General features: G+C 50.5%; 1 protein-coding gene across 3 annotated transcripts in view; it reads right to left on the bottom strand.

The window, feature by feature from the left end:
- Positions 1–1,487: 1,487 nt before the first annotated feature.
- The window catches only part of Colq (collagen like tail subunit of asymmetric acetylcholinesterase), a 55,153-nt gene continuing 40,062 nt past the window's right edge, over positions 1,488–16,578 (bottom strand). For all 3 annotated transcript variants that reach the window (XM_005077664.4, XM_005077665.4, XM_040747745.1), the window contains exons 12-17: positions 14,580–14,685; positions 8,087–8,220; positions 7,358–7,477; positions 6,898–7,018; positions 5,061–5,163; positions 1,488–2,942 (exon numbers count right to left, since the gene is read on the bottom strand). In XM_005077664.4, coding sequence (XP_005077721.1) covers positions 2,873–2,942; positions 5,061–5,163; positions 6,898–7,018; positions 7,358–7,477; positions 8,087–8,220; positions 14,580–14,685 — 654 coding nt within the window. In that variant the 3' untranslated portion in view covers positions 1,488–2,872. The remainder of the gene's footprint in view (positions 2,943–5,060; positions 5,164–6,897; positions 7,019–7,357; positions 7,478–8,086; positions 8,221–14,579; positions 14,686–16,578) is intronic.

A 16,578-nucleotide genomic window follows, 5' to 3' on the forward strand; every position in this document is an offset into this window, starting at 1 on the left:
ATCATTCCGTGGGTTTGCGTCATGGACTTTACAAGAGGAGAGGAAGTGAGCTGAGCCACTAGGTATGCCCACACTAACTCATGTCTCTCCGAGCTGGAGTGTGAATGCGACGTAACCGGCGGCTTCAAGTTCCGCCATCTTGACTTCTTCACAGTGATGGACGGTAGCCCATAGCTGTACGTAAAAACGAACCCTTTCTCTCAGCTCTTCTTTGAACATACCTTAAAATGAGGGTCGTTGTTTACCCTCTGTGTGTAAGGGTGTGGGCCTGTGGAACTCAAGGACAACACGTCGGCTCTTCCTCCACCGTGTGGGCCGCCGGGATTGGACTCAGGCCATCAAGTCCAGTGCCTTTACCCGTCACCCGGTCTCACCACTCCACCCCAGGCCACCCCCAAAGCTGTCTTTGCCAGGGCATTTTATCAGAGCAACCGGACAGGAAACCCGACAGCATCCCAGCCCTATTTGTGCCCCTCAGTCAGGTAGCCACCTCGTTTCTGGAGAATTCTCAGAGGATAAGCTAAGTGTGATATTGCAGCCTTTGCCATCATGGGTTCAGGAACCCAGCTCTGGTAGACTCAGCAGACACCATACTTCTGGCTGTTTTAAAGCAGGCTGAGTAGTCTAAAGCAGGATTTAAGGGGGGTGGCCTGGGATTGAGAGCCCGCAGGACAATTGTTCTCTACCCCTCTGGGTCATGCTGGGGAGCAGATGGAGCTCACGTTAGCAGATGAGATTCTGGCAGCAGAGGGGAGGCTGGGAAATGAAGTGGTCTACCCACCACTGGACACCTCAATTGTGACTCAATAAATACCACCCTGTGGCTGATCTAACCTCATTTAGTTGCCGGCCATACCTCTGAAAACCTAGTCATAATCTCAACCACTCATATGACAGCCTCAGGGACAGAAGAGGTACTCTCTCACCATGTCCAGGGAATGCCTCGTCAGGTTATAGAACAGCATCTACTCAGGCAAGTTAGAAGCTGACTAACTCTGGGAGAGGCGCTGTACCAGATGTGAATTCAGCGAGTACCCTCCTTTGTTCTTCTCTCCACACTGCAGCCCCTCATGTAGCTTCATGCTGGCTATAAAATTGCCTCAAGGGACATTTCACAGGCACATGTGGGCTCTGTGGCCGCCTGTGATGGGTATCAAGTCGCCTAAGGCAGCAAATGCTGCTCCCCAGGTGTGGGACTCAGGACAGAATGTGTCTTAACAGCATCTGCAAGTGACACTAGGTCTCCACCCCACAGGTCCTCGAGCAAGGTGAGAGCCAGGGTTGAGCTGTCGGGACTGGGCATGGTGATCTTTGGCAAGTCTCACACCTCTCTAGACATCCGTTTCCTCCATTACCCTCAAGAAAACTGTGTGCTCTAAAAAAACCCAGTCATCTGAGAGTCCAGGAAGCAGAACTGAACCCAATCTCTCCACTCCATCCACGGTCAGTAAGCACTGACCCCAGCACCCAAAGGAGAGTGGGCCACAACCAGGAATTACCTTTATTCCTTGCTTGCTCACCCAGAAGCCCCAGAATAGTAATGTAATATAAATAGCAATGCCTGCCTGGAAGACACAGCCTCCAGTTAACTGCTCTCAGGAAATACAGTTCACAGTTCTGAATTGCTGGGTAACAAAAGGTGCTGTCACTGAGTTCCCAAGACTTCGACTCACTGAAGAGCTTTGTGTAACAGCACAGGGGGACAGCCCATACGGTGACAAGATAAGTGTATGTACCTGGGGAGGGGGACAAAAAGACATGTCTTTCCAAAATAGAGCCAGACCCCACTCGGGAAATATGGGGAAGGCAGTTCTCAAATAGGCAGGGTTAAGGAAAAGTGAATCCCAGGAAAAACGGAAGCAGTCAGGCACACGAGAAACACCAGGGTGAGCAAGGTGCAGGCACGGACGAGGCTCACGGGGCCATTCCAGCAGACAGCAGACAGCAGACAGCAAGGACTCGGCAGTGGAGCCCTATCCAGGGAAGCCAGCATGAGAAAACACCAGCAACCTGCCCTGGTGAGGGTGTGTGAGTGAGTCTCTCACACAAGACGCGGTTGAGAAGGATACCCTCAAGGTAGAGGCCAAGAGGGCACCTGGGATTTGAAGCTATAACCACTGTCCCTTGGAGAACTTCAGGAAGAGGAAGGCTTCTGTTCCGACATGGTTCCACCGGGAAAAGTGACTCAGCTGAGTCTCCCCCCTTTCCTTGGGAGTGAGCTTGGATCACGTGGCTTCCTCAAGTCTTCCAGCTCCACGTGAAGTTGATCGGGCCCTGGCCAGTTGCAGGGTCTCTCAAGCAGGTCTGAAGCTGGGAGTTGCACCAGGAGAATATGCTCACCTCCTGTCTTGTGGTTCTTAAACCTTGACAGACCCAACAGGTGGCTGCCTTGGGTGAGAAGAGCTACACTTGGAGGTCTGAAGGGTGTGGAAGCCTGTGCACCAGCTCGCCCAAACCCAGATGAGAGCAGAACAAAATGCAGGAGCCCTGCCGATTCCCGTGTGTCTAACAGTGCTAAGCCGAGTTCAGGGCCTGAGCCAGCATCTTTCCAGAAGAGATAAGGCATCACAGCCAGCTGTTTAGCCAGACGATGTGCAGGGAGCAGGGTGTGGGTGGGATGGGGAGGTTGGGGGGAAGGTAGTCCCAGGGTGGACAGAAGGTTTCTGGTTCTTTTAATTAAGACAGGATGCAGTGGTCCAAAACTCTTCCAGTCAAACTGAGTCAAAAGCATGTCTTAGCAGCAAGAATGTATCCTTGTTTTGTCACTTGAAGGTCAGTGGGCTCTGGCCCAAGAGAGAGTAAGGCCAGCTTGTGCAGGGCAGAGACACAGCCACCAGTTACGTGGGCTGCACCCACCTGTCCCTCGAGCCCCTCACGTGAAGTAACGGCAGGGTGTGGAGTCGATGTAGCAGTGCTGGGTGCACCGGAGGTCTCCATACGATCTGGGAGAGACAAGGACACTGATCAGGCAGACAGCAGAGGGCATGGTGGGCAGGGAAAGGCACATCCTAAAAGATACTGGTGTTCCAACTGCATTCCACGACCATACCCCTCACTGAGTGCCAAGGTCTAGGAAAGCTTTTCTGCCTCATTCCGGGTGTGGGGCTCAGGGAGGGTGAGTTGGGTTTCTGGAGATTTCCACATAAAGCTCTAGCAGAGACTACAGTGGGAGGTACAGTTGGCTCCGATGTTACCACATCACCTGTGAGACAGCCACCCCTTCCTCAATGCCTCAGGGTGTCCAGGGCTGCCTGCGGATCACTCAAGACTAATACAAATGTCCTCTATTTGTGCCCAAGGGGCAGCATTGGCCTGGTACAGATTCTGAGCTCTTGAAATTTGGCTAGTGTGACTGAATACCTAAATTAAAAGCACTAATGATTTTAAAATCAAATAGGTGCATGGAACAGAGGCTGCCATGTTTGACAGGGTGCTCTACACATCTGGAAACACAAATGATAATCCACACACATTCACAGCTGTCTCTTGGAAGCTTCTAGAGGACACAGGCGTAGCCCTGATGAGCTAGTGAGTAGGCCCCAGGCTCTAATGTTAACTCCATTTCAGACACTGACACATTGTGACTCCACAGAGCTGTCAAGCAGCTTCGTCAGACAAGATCCAGGAGGTGGCTGTCAGGAGCCTTCCTTAGTTCGGGCATGGGGCAGTGCACACAGACTCACATATGCAGTGGGGTCCTAGCCGAGCCTCCCCGGGGTGGAGTCCTGGGGTGACTGGAGATATGCGACTCCTTCAGCCAGATTGTGTATGCTAATGTGTGTTGGAGGCTGAGGGTTGAGGAGACTCCTGAGGGAAATGTGGGACAGGTGATGTCTGTTTCCCAGTCTGCTGACGTCCTGCCCGAAGGTAAGTGATGGAACGCAAAGCTGAGGACATGGACTCTTGAGAGACCCGATGACCTAAAAGGTCAGCAGATGGGGATGGGTGGCTCCCTAGAGCATCATACGCTGACTCCGGGACAGTCAGGTGAGCTCAGGGCCATTTAGCACCATTCTGTACTGGAAGGTTACATTCTGGGGAGGGGTCTTCAGGTAGCTTGAAGATGACATTGTGGGAGCAAGGGCACTAACACATTTGAATACCCACTGAGGAGTCTCCAAGGTAGCCAGACAGCTCTTTGAAGGAGATGTTTTCTTGGAGGGACCGTGAAATTGTCAAGATCAGAAATTTTTCCTTTCATTTTTAAAAAAAAATTATGTATATGTCTGTCCCTGTGTCTGTCTCTCTCTGTCGCTGCCCCCTCTGTCTCTCTCTGTGTCTCTGTCTGTCTGTCTGTCTCTCCTTTTCTCTCTCTGTGTCTCTGTGTCTCTCTCTGTCTGTCTGTCTCTGTCTCTGTGTGTGTGTCTCTCTCCATCTCTGTCTGTCTGTCTCTGTCTCTGTGTGTGTGTCTCTCTGTCTCTGTCTGTCTCTCTCTCTGTGTGTGTGGGGGAGTAAGGGTGCCATGGTGGCCATGTTCAGGTCAGAGGACAACTCTGTGGAGTTGGTTCTCTCCTTCCAGTTACACAAGTTCTGGGGATCAAAATCAGGTCACCAGGCTAGCATGGCACATGCCCTTACCCACTATGTCGTGTTGCTGGGCCTCCTTTTCCTTTCCTGAGGAACTGGAAATTGAATCTAGACTTACTGAGCTATCTCACATCCCTAAGGTTAACTCTGGTCCGATCTCATTTAGATTTGTGGGAAGTGGGTATTGTGCTCTGGAAATCGAGGTGGGCGGACAGATGGAGTCTGTAAAACCCCCTTATGCTACTGGCTGGCTGTGTTCCTCTCTACTTCCTCTGAGGCCACAACCCAGGAATCACTGGGACTAGCAGACCTGGAACCTGCTGTTCTGACCTGGACTGGGCTGACACTGATGGCTGTGACTGCTCTGACAGAGCCCTCTTGGGGACGGTGACTACTATGTGATCAGTAGGGGAGCATGGACTCTATCCCACCTCAGTGTCTAGAAAGTACCAGCAACATAAAAGGCCCTTAAAAAATCTGTGAAGGAGAGCAGGGGAGGGGAGATTCTGGAAGAGTGTGGAAGGCCTCCCTACCCAGGCAGATAGGTCTCGCATGTCAGGTAGCCAAAGTCCGAGCCGTCACAGTCCTCCACGCCCTGGTGCCGGTAACCGTCTCCACAGTAGGCCCGGTGACAGTCTAGGGGGAGAAAAGTATAGCTCTGAGAAGGGTGGAACAGGCTCGCCTACACAGTGAGGTCAGTGTGGCCCAGTGGAGTCCCTAGAGCTTTCCACCCGCCTTGGAACCAACTTTTGGAAGGTTCAGACGTGTCACACTGACATACCAGGGTGCTGTGTAACACACCTGCCATTTACTTGTCAAGGGGACAAAGATCCTTCGTGTCATCTGGAAAACTGGGAAGATGGCACTGCCTCCCCTTCATAGAACTACTGTGGAACGTTGGTAACGTAAGGCTTAGGGGACTGGAACAGCAGACCCCCGTGAGAGAGCACGGTGAGGCCTCTGCCAGCCAGAGCTCTGGAGGCAACCTACCACTAGGCTCAACCTGAGGAACCACGTGCCCTCCACAAAGACATCTGTCTTCATACAAGGAGTAGGACTCCATCCACCCATCCCCCCATCCCCCATCCATCCACCCATCCTCCCATCCCCCCATCCCCCCATCCCCCCATCCATCCCCCATCCCCCCATCCCCCATCCACCCCCCCATCCCCCCATCCCCCATCCATCCACCCATCCACCCATCCATCCACCCATCCACCCATCCCCCCATCCCCCCATTCCCCCATCCCCCCATCCATCCACCCATCCACCCATCCATCCACCCATCCACCCATCCACCCATCCACCGATCCACCCACAGGGTCTTGCTATGTAGTCCAAATGCCTTTTGACTTTTGGCAATCTTCCTGCCTCAACGTCCCAAATGTGCCACCATGCATGGCCCACCCTCATTTTTAGATGAAACGGAGACCTCACTACTTTCTGTTGATCGTGACAGCTAATATTGAAGGGACTCTGGGAAAAGCCAGTCCCCCATAGATTGCCATCCAAAAGCTGCAGGGGTCTGGTGCAGCTAGACTGACAGAAACAGCCTCCTTCTGAGTCTCAGCCCCACCCTGAGTGGAACTTCATCTTGATGTCTGTCCCCTAAGGACAAGGACAGCAACGGTGCCCACACATCCCCAGTTCTTGGCAAACCAAGTCATGGATGAATGCACTGACCCCGAGCCACATCTAGACAACCCCTACGTGTGTCAGCTGGATGACTGTCTGAAGACCTGCGCCGCATGCCAAGCCTCTCTTCCAGTCCAGAGAGACAGGCTCCCCTGGAAATGGTCCTCCGCTGCCGTCTTTAATGAGGTGGGTAGCACAGAGCCAGCACCTGAACTCTGTTTTGACTATGAAAACTGTACTTCTACCTCATCTCCTGCTCTGATCACTTTATGTAAAAGACAATAACAGCAAACAAAAACCCCAAATCATTGAAAACCCTCCAGAGCCAGGTCCTAACAGATCACAAGAGCTGGAGGCAGGTTTGGTGGCCCGTCTCTCTACTGGCAGAGCTTACACCTAGTGTCCACCTAGAAAGGAGTTCTGATCCCATCTCAGCCTCTCCTGCTTTTCTAGGGTCCCAAGTGAGGGACGTTGCCTTCCTCTTCTAAGTTTACGAAGAAGCAGGGCTTGGAAGAAAGAGGCCAGGAAGGCCTGTCTGGGGTACTCGATCCTGAGCACCTCCCCTGCTGACGTGCTTGGGAGAGGGAAGAGTTAAATGCCGCCTGGAATTGGGAAGGGGCCCTCCAAAACAGTCCCTGTGCACTATCCCTTGCCTTCGCCTCAGAGCACCACATCTGGTAGCCCAGGCTTACCCCGCCCCTCAGCTGCTCAGGCCCCCAGGCTGGCCCCACTCACCAATGCAGTCATCTCCCACATCTGGATTACCGTCGTCACACTCCTCTCCGGGCTGCAGCACCCCGTCCCCACAGGTGCCATGCTGGCTTACGGTGTAACCCACGGGGTAGAAAGGGGTCAGCTGCCCAAGGAAACACACAGCCATTAATGACCACGGCACGCCCAGGCAGCCACAAAGCTCCAAGCCTCCAGCACTGGGAACAGATCCCCTGAGCCTAGGTGGCATCCCTTAGCTTCCTTCCGGGATGGTGAGAGAGACCATCTTTCCCAACGATGAGCTTCTGTTTGGGGATGGGGCTGAGGGGGCTGCTCACAAGATGAGGGAGAGAGGATGCGTAGCTCTCCTTCGGGCACACGTGCAGTCGCCCCAACTGTGTAGCCTTCCTCCCCTCTAATGGGACCGTCCCTTTCCTGGCTGAGGACAGGAGGATCACAGCCCAACAGGCTTGCCCCAGAGCACCTGGATGGGAAGCCAGCCAAGGCTGTCTTTGAAGTACAACGATCGCTGGTCTCTGCGAAAGGCGATGGCGTTCTGAGTGTTCAGCTTCTCAAGCTCTTCCTGGCTGTTGACCACAAATATCTGCCAGAGAACATAGTGGTCAGGGTCCAGAAAAGATTCCCCAGATCAAGTAGGGCCAGAGGAGCAGACTCTCTGTTTGCTTCTCGTAGGGAGGAGGGTCAGAAGCCCACCCCATGCCAGTCCGGTTCAGAATGCCTGAGTTTGAAACAAAGCTATCCACCTTGATGTAACGTATTTAAATGTTTTTTAACATGTTGCCAAGGCTTAAAAGATGATGCTAATGCATAGGTAAGTAATTTGACATCTGGAAGTGGTCTTCACAAGGGTCATACACCATGATGATTATTACAAGTGTTGAACTCAGGGCACACTAGGCAAGCTGAACGAGTAGCCCAGACCCTGCTCTTTCACACAATATAATCTCAACCACACTGGAGTTAGTCCTGAAAGTAAAAGGTGGGGAAAATATCCCTCAGTGACTTCACAACCAAATTAACAAAGTCTTATTTTCTTTGGATTTTATCCCCACTTTGCAATTTCCCACAGCAATAGGGTAGCTACTGTAACAGGGGAAAGTGAATTCTCTTTCCTAAAGTACATCACGAAGGCCTACAATCAGGTCCAGAGCATCCTCAGCACCCACCGGGGCCGTGCCCTGAAGAGCCTTACCGCAGGAACCCGAGGGGAGCCATAGGTGGAGTCCCCGTGGGAGGGGCTATTCACATTCACAGGGGGTCCACAAAGGCATCTTCCTGGAGGCCCTGGAAGTCCTCTTTCTCCTTTGAGTCCCATGACAAGTTGTCCTAGGAAGCAACAGACTGTTGCGTTACTAGAGCCAAGCAAGTCAGGAGATGTGAGCAGCCTTCGTGAGGAAGGGACCTGAAAGCCGCAGGCAGATGGCTGGCGGAGGGGAGGCTCCGGGCCGCGGTGGGGGAAAACAGCCAGTAAGCAACGGGCCTCCTCCTCAACCCTGCCTTGAAGACACACAAGTCAGCTGCGCGGTAGCTGCTTGACTCAGTTATTAACAACCTGTGGGAAAGATGAGGGTTTTGTGGGACCTGGAGCCCTGAGAGTGCCACCTAGAGGCCGAACCAAACTAATAAATTGCCTGCTGATTGTCTCTAGATTCCTGTAGGAGACCGTGCCCTATTTGTGACCATTGCTGAAAAGGTCTTCTTGCAGATGGATATGCAGTGGATGGAAAGCTTTTACTGGATTTTTTAATGATTATTTATTTAGGGGAGGAGGTTGCGTATACCAGGGCACAGGAACAGAGGTCGGAGGACAACTTAGGGGAGTTAGTCCTCAACTCCCACCATATGAGACCTGGAGATGAGATTCAAGCCATCAGACCCAGCAGCAAGTGCCTTTGACCACTGAGCAACCTTGCTAGTCCAACTTTCACTGCATTGTTTGTTTGTTTTTGTTTTTCAAGACAGGGTTTCTCTGTGTAGCCCTGGCTGTCCTGAAACTCACTCTGTAGACTAGGCTGGCCTTGAACTCAGAGATCCCGACTGCCTCTGCCTCTCCAGAGTTGGGATAAAAGGTGTACACTACCGCCCAGTCATTTCACTATCTTTTAGTTTCTAATATAGAGGATATTTATGAAGGAATTGGGGGTGTTTTTTTATTTCTCCTTGAAGAAAATAGAATATTTTCTACTTAGGACATTTCTCTCTCCAGGTACTGAGAAAAGTCAGGGTGCATCCTGGAAGAGTATGATTAGGAAAATACACTCTATAGCAATGTCTAGGTCTGTAGTTCTCATTTTGACTTTTACTTATCATTTATTTTTTTATTTTTCAGATGAAGTCTTACTACATTTCCTAGCCTGGTTTTGAACACCTAGATTCAAGCAATGCCCCCCCTCCCCGTCTCAGCCTCCAAAGTGACTAGAACCACTTACCCAGTTTTGCCTTGGCTTTTTATGATGTTTCTGGACACTGTAGTCCATGCTGGCCAGGAACTTGTTATATAGCCCAAGCTGGCCTTAAAGTGGTGGCAATTCTCCTGCCTCTGTTGCCCAAGTGCTGGGATTGCAGGCTTAAACTACCATACCCAGATTCTTCACCTTGGCCTTTAGAGGCCTTGATGCTTAAGTCACATCCAAACCAATTTCATATGAACCTCCAGACATCCATAGGTTTGTTTGCTTGCTTTTTCCAGTGCTGTGGATGGAACCCCGGCCTTTCACATACACTGGATTAGTGCTCTGCCACTGAGGCACACTCCCCACCCTTGGGAATCCATGATTATTTTTATTTTTACGAGACAGGGTTTCTCTGTATTGTTTTGGAGGCTGTCGGTCCAGCCCGGCTCGAGCTCACACAGATCTGCCTGCCTCTGCCTCCCGAGTGCTGGGATTAAAGGCGTGCGCCACCACCACCCGGCTAGGAATCCATGACTTTAAAAGTCCTCAAGATGTTTCCATTGTACATCAAGAAGGAGAACCAGTAGGGAAACGGTGCGTGTGCAGGAAACCCACCTCAAACTACCTTCCTCACCCTGCACCCCTCCCTTCTCCAAGGTCCCTTCCATTCTCAGTTCAAACTTCGCTGATAGGGACGTCTTCTGTATGTGTGTTTCTCCTACTGGCTGGTGAGTAAAAAAAAAAAAACACTGTGGCCAGTAGGGCAGCAAGATAGGTGGGTCTAGGAGACGTGGAGGGTTCTGGGAAGTGTAAGCAGAGGAGTCACCGTGTGATCCAGGGAAGAGAGGACACAAGTCGGGCGTTCTCCGGTAAGATAAGACCATGTAGAAATACACTGGTTAGTAGTTGTGGGTTAATAATTAAGACAGAGATGGTCAATAAGAAGCCCTAGTCATTGGCCAACAGTTTCATAATTAATATAAGTCTCTGAGTGTTCACGGCTGTGGGACCAGGCTGGCAGGAAGAACGACCTGTAACACGTCACCTCCTCTGTCAGAAGCCTTCCCAGATCCTCCCACTCTGGCACGCTGGCTTTGGGACATTCACCTGTGTCTGTTCCTCATGGTACTCCTTTCTGCTTACAAGCTTCCCCATCCAGATTACTCCATTAACATCTCTCCCCATAGGGTAAATCTGACGGGGGCAGGTCAAGCGGCTTGACACATATTTGGAATGGGGTATCTGTTCAATGATTGGGCGGTTAATTAGAGAGCAAAGGTCTTTGTGAAGGACTGGACGTCACAGCTGCCTGACAGGACGAGGAAAGAGAGGAAGGATGAAAAGATTGACAAGAACATGCCCCCACCCAGGGACAATAAGGACCACTGGAAGCCGGCTGTCGCTGGTTTTAGGGAGTTGGTGGAGGCAGACAGGAACTGGAACAGAGACTGAAGATGCTAGGATGCCAGCAGAAAAAGCAGACCATAGGGAAGAGCTCACACACTAAAGAGGGCCCAGTGGAGAGACCCCACCTCTTAAGCTGGCCCAACAGCTCTGGCAAGGAGCCGGGGTCGAGCTCTGCGGGTAAAGCACCAGTCTAGGGTTCTGATTTTTCAGAAGACTCCAAAGAGACAAAGACATCACCAGCTCCACAACACCCTGGGTGAAAGTCTGGGACCATGAGGAGTTTCCACCTGGAGAAGTGAGGCTGTGACAAGGAGGGATGGGAGAGTGACACTGGAGCACGCCTCCAGAATGCCCTGTGACCCCAGATCGCCTCGGTAACCACAGTCTCAGAAAGAGTCAGGCTTCTCAGACATCTAGTTAATCAGTGGTGTGGCCGAAAGCTTCACCTGACAATGTCCCACTCAGACGGGCAGATACAAGCATTCGGGTGCTCTCGGGGAATTGTCGTTCCCAGGTACCACGTGGATTCGTTTATACCCCGTCTGGGTACAGGAAAGAATTATCCAAATATGTAATTGTGTTACTGCAAATTACATCTTACATTTTGCCTTCATTCCTTCCTCGCCCTCCTCCCCTCTTTCCCTTTAACTTGAGTAACTGAAACTCCCTACCCTCCTTTAGCACCAGCTGGCTGAGAACCAGACCTGAGGTGGCCCCCCAGCAGGGCGTGGCCGGGAGCCGACTGCCACGCCCCCCAGCAGGGCGTGGCCGGGAGCCGACTGCCACAACCCCCAGCAGGACGTGGCCGGGAGCCCACTGCCAAGGCTGCAAGTTTCCCCACTGCTTCCACTTCCTCCCAGTTGGCAGAGAACATCCTCCATCCTGCCAGCTTCCTGCCGCGATGCCCTGAAGGGCACAACAGCTTGAACTGCCTCACTCACCCCGGCTTTACTGCCGGGCCCTGCTGCCAGAGGACCTCACTCTCCAACTTTGCCCAGGAGCTTCTTGTGGAAAGCAGGTCACTGGGGATAGTGCCAGAAGGCGGAGGAACCCAGTAACAATCAAAAGACGGTGTGGAGGCTTTAGGAACCACGGGTGGGATCCGGGCCCTGGTGGCCACTACCCAGCTCCGTAGCCTTGTGGAGGCTCAAGGATCTCAGACTCAAATGAGTGACTGGGATAGACCAGCACACTTTAACTTGTGTTCTCTGGAGACCGAGGCTACCACAAGAAGGGGCAGATCAGACAGCTTCCTCTTGAGTGGCTTTGCGGGTTTTTGTTTGGCCTGTTTTCTCCAGGTTAGTCTTAGAACTTCCCTTTCTCTCAAATGGATACCGGGCTATGCCATAATACCTGGTGTGTCTGTGGCTTTTATCAGATTAACGTTGTGGGGAGTCACTCCAGGGGCGGCCTCTAACTATCATTATCCAAGTCAGGTATGGGGAGTCCCTTCTAACCTCTCCTACATTCCCAGCCACCCCAGATTTTCACAAGGAGCAGGGGACTGCCCCGTTTTGCCTCTTTATCTTCCGAGTGGCTCCTCAGAAAGGAAGTAATTTGAAGAGAAGGCAGAGGGAGAGAGCATCAGTCAGAGAGACGGCCTACAGTCCTGCTAGACTGCAGGTGTAGCCCCGGGCGGACAGAGCAAGTCCCTGTAGACTCCAGTTTCCATGGGGGGTGAGATGCTGACTCACTTGTCAAGGTGGCTGGCATAGAGAAGGAAGATGAAACACACCTGCAGAAAGCAAGAGTCAGCTGGGGATAGCTTAGCATGCGTGAAGCCCATGCTCAACACCCAGTAAAACACACAGAGAGAGAGAGAGAGACAGAGAGACACAGAGAGACACAGAGAGAGAGAGAAGAAAGAGAGAGAGACAGAGGCAGAGGCAGAGACAGACAGACAGAGAGAGAGACAGAGACAGAGAGACACACACACACAGAGACAGACAGAGAGACAGAGAGAGTGAATGGCCATATCATCTGAGTTGGCCTCAATGGCACATGCCTGTAATCCTAGAACTTGGAAAAGGTAGAGGCAGAAGAATCAGGAGTTTAATGTTGTTCTCAGCTACATAGTGAGCTAAAGACCAGTCTGGACTATATGGCTATATGAGACACTATCTCGAAAAACTAGACACACACACACACACACACACACACAGAGAGAGAGAGAGAGAGAGAGAGAGAGAGAGAGAGAGAGAGAGAGGAGAGAGAGAGAGAGAGAGAGAGTACTCAGAAGGTAAAGGCACTCACCAAGTCTGGTGAGCTGAGTTTGATCCTCAGGTGAGGCGGGAACCGATCAATAAGCTGTCCTCCGACCTCCACAAGCATGCTGTGACACTCACGCACGCACGCGCACACATACGACAGTGATAATGACATAGTAACAACAGCAGTCGTGTAGGAGAAAAAGGAGGAAAAGAAGAAGCAAGTTGCCAACGGTGGAGCCATAACAGAAGGACAGTGCAGTGCGTCTTCTTGGGAGAGCACAGGGTAGTGTGCGTATGTGGGGGAGGGGAACCCATGCGGAAGAGATGAAGCTAGAAAGTCAGAAAAGGAAAACAGAACTGTGCTGGCTGCTACGTCCTTAGGTTCCAGTTCTCAAGCCTGACGCACACCAGAGTGGCTCTGTGAGAACCTGCTCACAGTCCCCAGGACCAGGAAGGAGCCTAAAGTCGGGTGGGGTCAGGTTTACACAGACAATGAGCACAATGGGACCATTAAAATCTGCCAGCCACCTTTGTATGACTCTTCCTCACCACCTGTCCCCGGAATCCTTGAATTTTTTTAGCCCCTAAACACTTCAAGGCCCAAGAAAGTTCTTTCCACGGGCAAAACCAGGCTTCCACCATACTGCCATCCAATTGGTATCTCATGGTGCTCCAAGAATTTTCAGTTCTATAAATGTGTGATGCCCACGCACAGACTGAGACAATGATTTCCCCGGGCATCCATGGACCATAACTAAATAAGAGATGAGCAAGGGGTAGGTCCAAGCAGCAGAGTCCTCCCCCTATGTTGTTACGCCATAACTTACCATGATCTTCACCTGACCCTTTTGCTGCAGTTAAAAAGGCAGGAAAGAAACAAACCAAAAGGACTGATTCTTCATGGCACCTGTCAGGATGGAGTCCCAGAGGAAACTCTCCTTTGGTTTAAGGGCTCTTACAGACTAGGGCTTTTTATAACAACCTCACTATGACGTGGAAAACATGTTACCATAAATACAGTAGGAGAAAGGCACTGTGGAATTTTAAAATGTTCCACTTTCATTAAGAAAATAAGATTGTGATTCCTATTGTATAGCTGAAGACAGATCTAGGAATGCTGTCTTTATACAGGCAATGTCTCTAAAGGATCTTATGTTGATTAGATAAAGGAATAAAATAAAGGGCTTAGCTAATCAAATTAAAGAGTAGAACATGGTAGAAACAGACCTAGCTCATCTTCAATAATCCACTCTTATTGTGTCCGATGCACCCAACATAACCAATGCAAATAAATAATCTTTCATCACAGTGTGAGATAGAAAAGCTTCACTTCTGGGTTTAAGATAATGTTTGGAGCCATGAAACATGTTTTTCTAGAAAAAGATTTTAGTTGATAAAAAAATAGGTATCCTTTTCACTGAAAGTATAAATGACATCATCAATGTAATTTAGTCCCTCTCAAGTTCCTCGATGTATTCTCCAAAATGTTACAACAAAGTTGAGTGAACCAGATCATAGAGAAATTATGAAGGTGTATAAAAGAGCCTCTGGCATTTTCTAACAAGAGACAAAGCAGAGCTCTGCTGGCATCTCCTTACGGCCTCTCTGGGGACCTAGTTAGGCATTCAACTGTGCAGACCAAGTGAAGCTGCCGATGGGGCGTCTGGGGTCTTACCTGCAGATGGGGCACCTGGAGGCCCTGGAGGACCTTGACGACCAGGTTGACCAGTAGGCCCAGGCTTGCCTGGTGGGCCCATTATTCCACTGTCTCCCTTTTGACCCTGATAGATAGAAAGATAAAGCCTGTTATGATATCATGGCATGGCAAAGTTCCTTCTCTGTTTGCCGCTAAATCAGAGACCACCTAGCTCAGACAAGCAAAATTCATGGTGGAATAAACTGGTCTCCAGCACCCAGGCCCACAGAGCAAGTGATCTGTGCATATTTGAAGGCCTCATTAAGTTCTCATTCTGTTGCAAAAACATGGCTTAGGACAACAGAACCAACCCACCTCATCCCCTCGCATGAGTTAGGGAATGGAGTTTCAGGGTATTTGTGCAATATCCTAGTGTTGAGGTAGCTGAGGTAGGCCTATAATTTAAGCTTTCATCTACCTGCTAGGGTTACTTTCTGTCAGAAAATCTGTTTCTACCCATGGACTTCCCTTTGCTGTCTTGGTAGAGACCCAGCCCCTTACTGAACCCAAGAACTTGGATATGGCCCTGTTCTCCAGTCAGAGGAGTTTTTGTTTGCTTATTTTATTTTATTGTTGTTGTTGAGACAAGATTTCTCTGCGTAACAGCCATAGCTGTCCTGGAACTTTGTGGACCAGGATGGCCTCAAATTCAGATACCCACCCGCCTCTGTCTCCCTAATGCTGGGATTAAAGACATTTGCTACCATGCCCAGCCAGAGCTTTTTGTTTGTTTGTTTTTGTTTTTAGCCAAAACCACCTTGATTCCTATTCTATTTCTTTAAAAAAAACTTTTCTCTCTGCCCCAAACTCCTCTCTATGCCTCTCTGCTTCAGTTTTCAATTCCGATGTCTAAGCAGCAAGGTCTCCCTTGATCTCCCCAGGCTGCACTGGTGTTTCTCACCACATTCTCTCAAAACTTTCTTTTTCAAGCTTTTGTTGAGGTACATGCCTGCCATGACAGCACTCAACAGGCTGGGGCAGAGGGATTGCTGTTAGTTTAAAGTCAGCACACACACACACACACACACACACACACACACACACACACACACACACACCATGGCTCTTCCTATTTATTTCAGACCACTGACCATAGATTATTGCATGTTCATTTCATCACTGTCCCCCTAAGAGACATAAATTCCATGTGGGTTAGAATCTATCATGTTCGTCTTCTCTCCCCAGACCAAATGAAGGAGGAGAAAGAAGTTGGCAGCACACAGAGAGGGATTTTTGGCAATCTGTCAGTCAAGAAGTTTTACCTTGACAGTGAGGCTGGATAAACCACGTCATTGCTTTATGCCTTGATTTTTACCCTCTCTGAAGAAGGACCAGAACATAGTACCCATCTAGGCTCATTGTGAGGCCAACAAAGATGGCAGAAGTGAAAATGTGGCTTGTGAAGAATGAGGGGTGATGGGGGAGACAAGCTGATTGTCCCAGTGACTGGCCAGGCTTCATCTTCACCCAAGGAGAGAGAAGTTCTGATTTCCTGAGACCATTTTGGAGATTCTGGCTGAGAAGTACAACTACTTGTATGCTCTTAGCCAAAGAACAGCCCTTTACTGGAGAAGGTCATCTTTAGCCAGTCACACAGCTTTGGAAGAGACACCAGGAGCAGTAAGTTCCCCTCTCAACAGCCAGACCACCTAGGTCAACCACGATGGCCAACAGAATGACAGATGCCCAAGCCAAGTTCCCCTTACACCTAGCAAGTCCTGATTGCTTAGAGAGTCACACCTGTAGATACTCTATTTCCAGTCACAACACCAACTCTGTGAGGTGCTCTCTCCTACCAACACGGCTTTAGGGGTCTTCTCCATAATGCCCAAGGAGTTACTAAACTTGTCCCAGAGGACCCATGAGGTTAGTTTGTTTCCAACTCTGCTGTTAATCCTCGGGCCAGGCTGAAGCATTCCGCATGATAACCAAGATGGGTCCCAGAATGGCAAAGGAAGTCACACCAGCTTAATATAGC

Source organism: Mesocricetus auratus, unplaced genomic scaffold, assembly GCF_017639785.1.
Source record: "Mesocricetus auratus isolate SY011 unplaced genomic scaffold, BCM_Maur_2.0 Super-Scaffold_100006, whole genome shotgun sequence".
Lineage (NCBI taxonomy): Eukaryota > Metazoa > Chordata > Mammalia > Rodentia > Cricetidae > Mesocricetus > Mesocricetus auratus.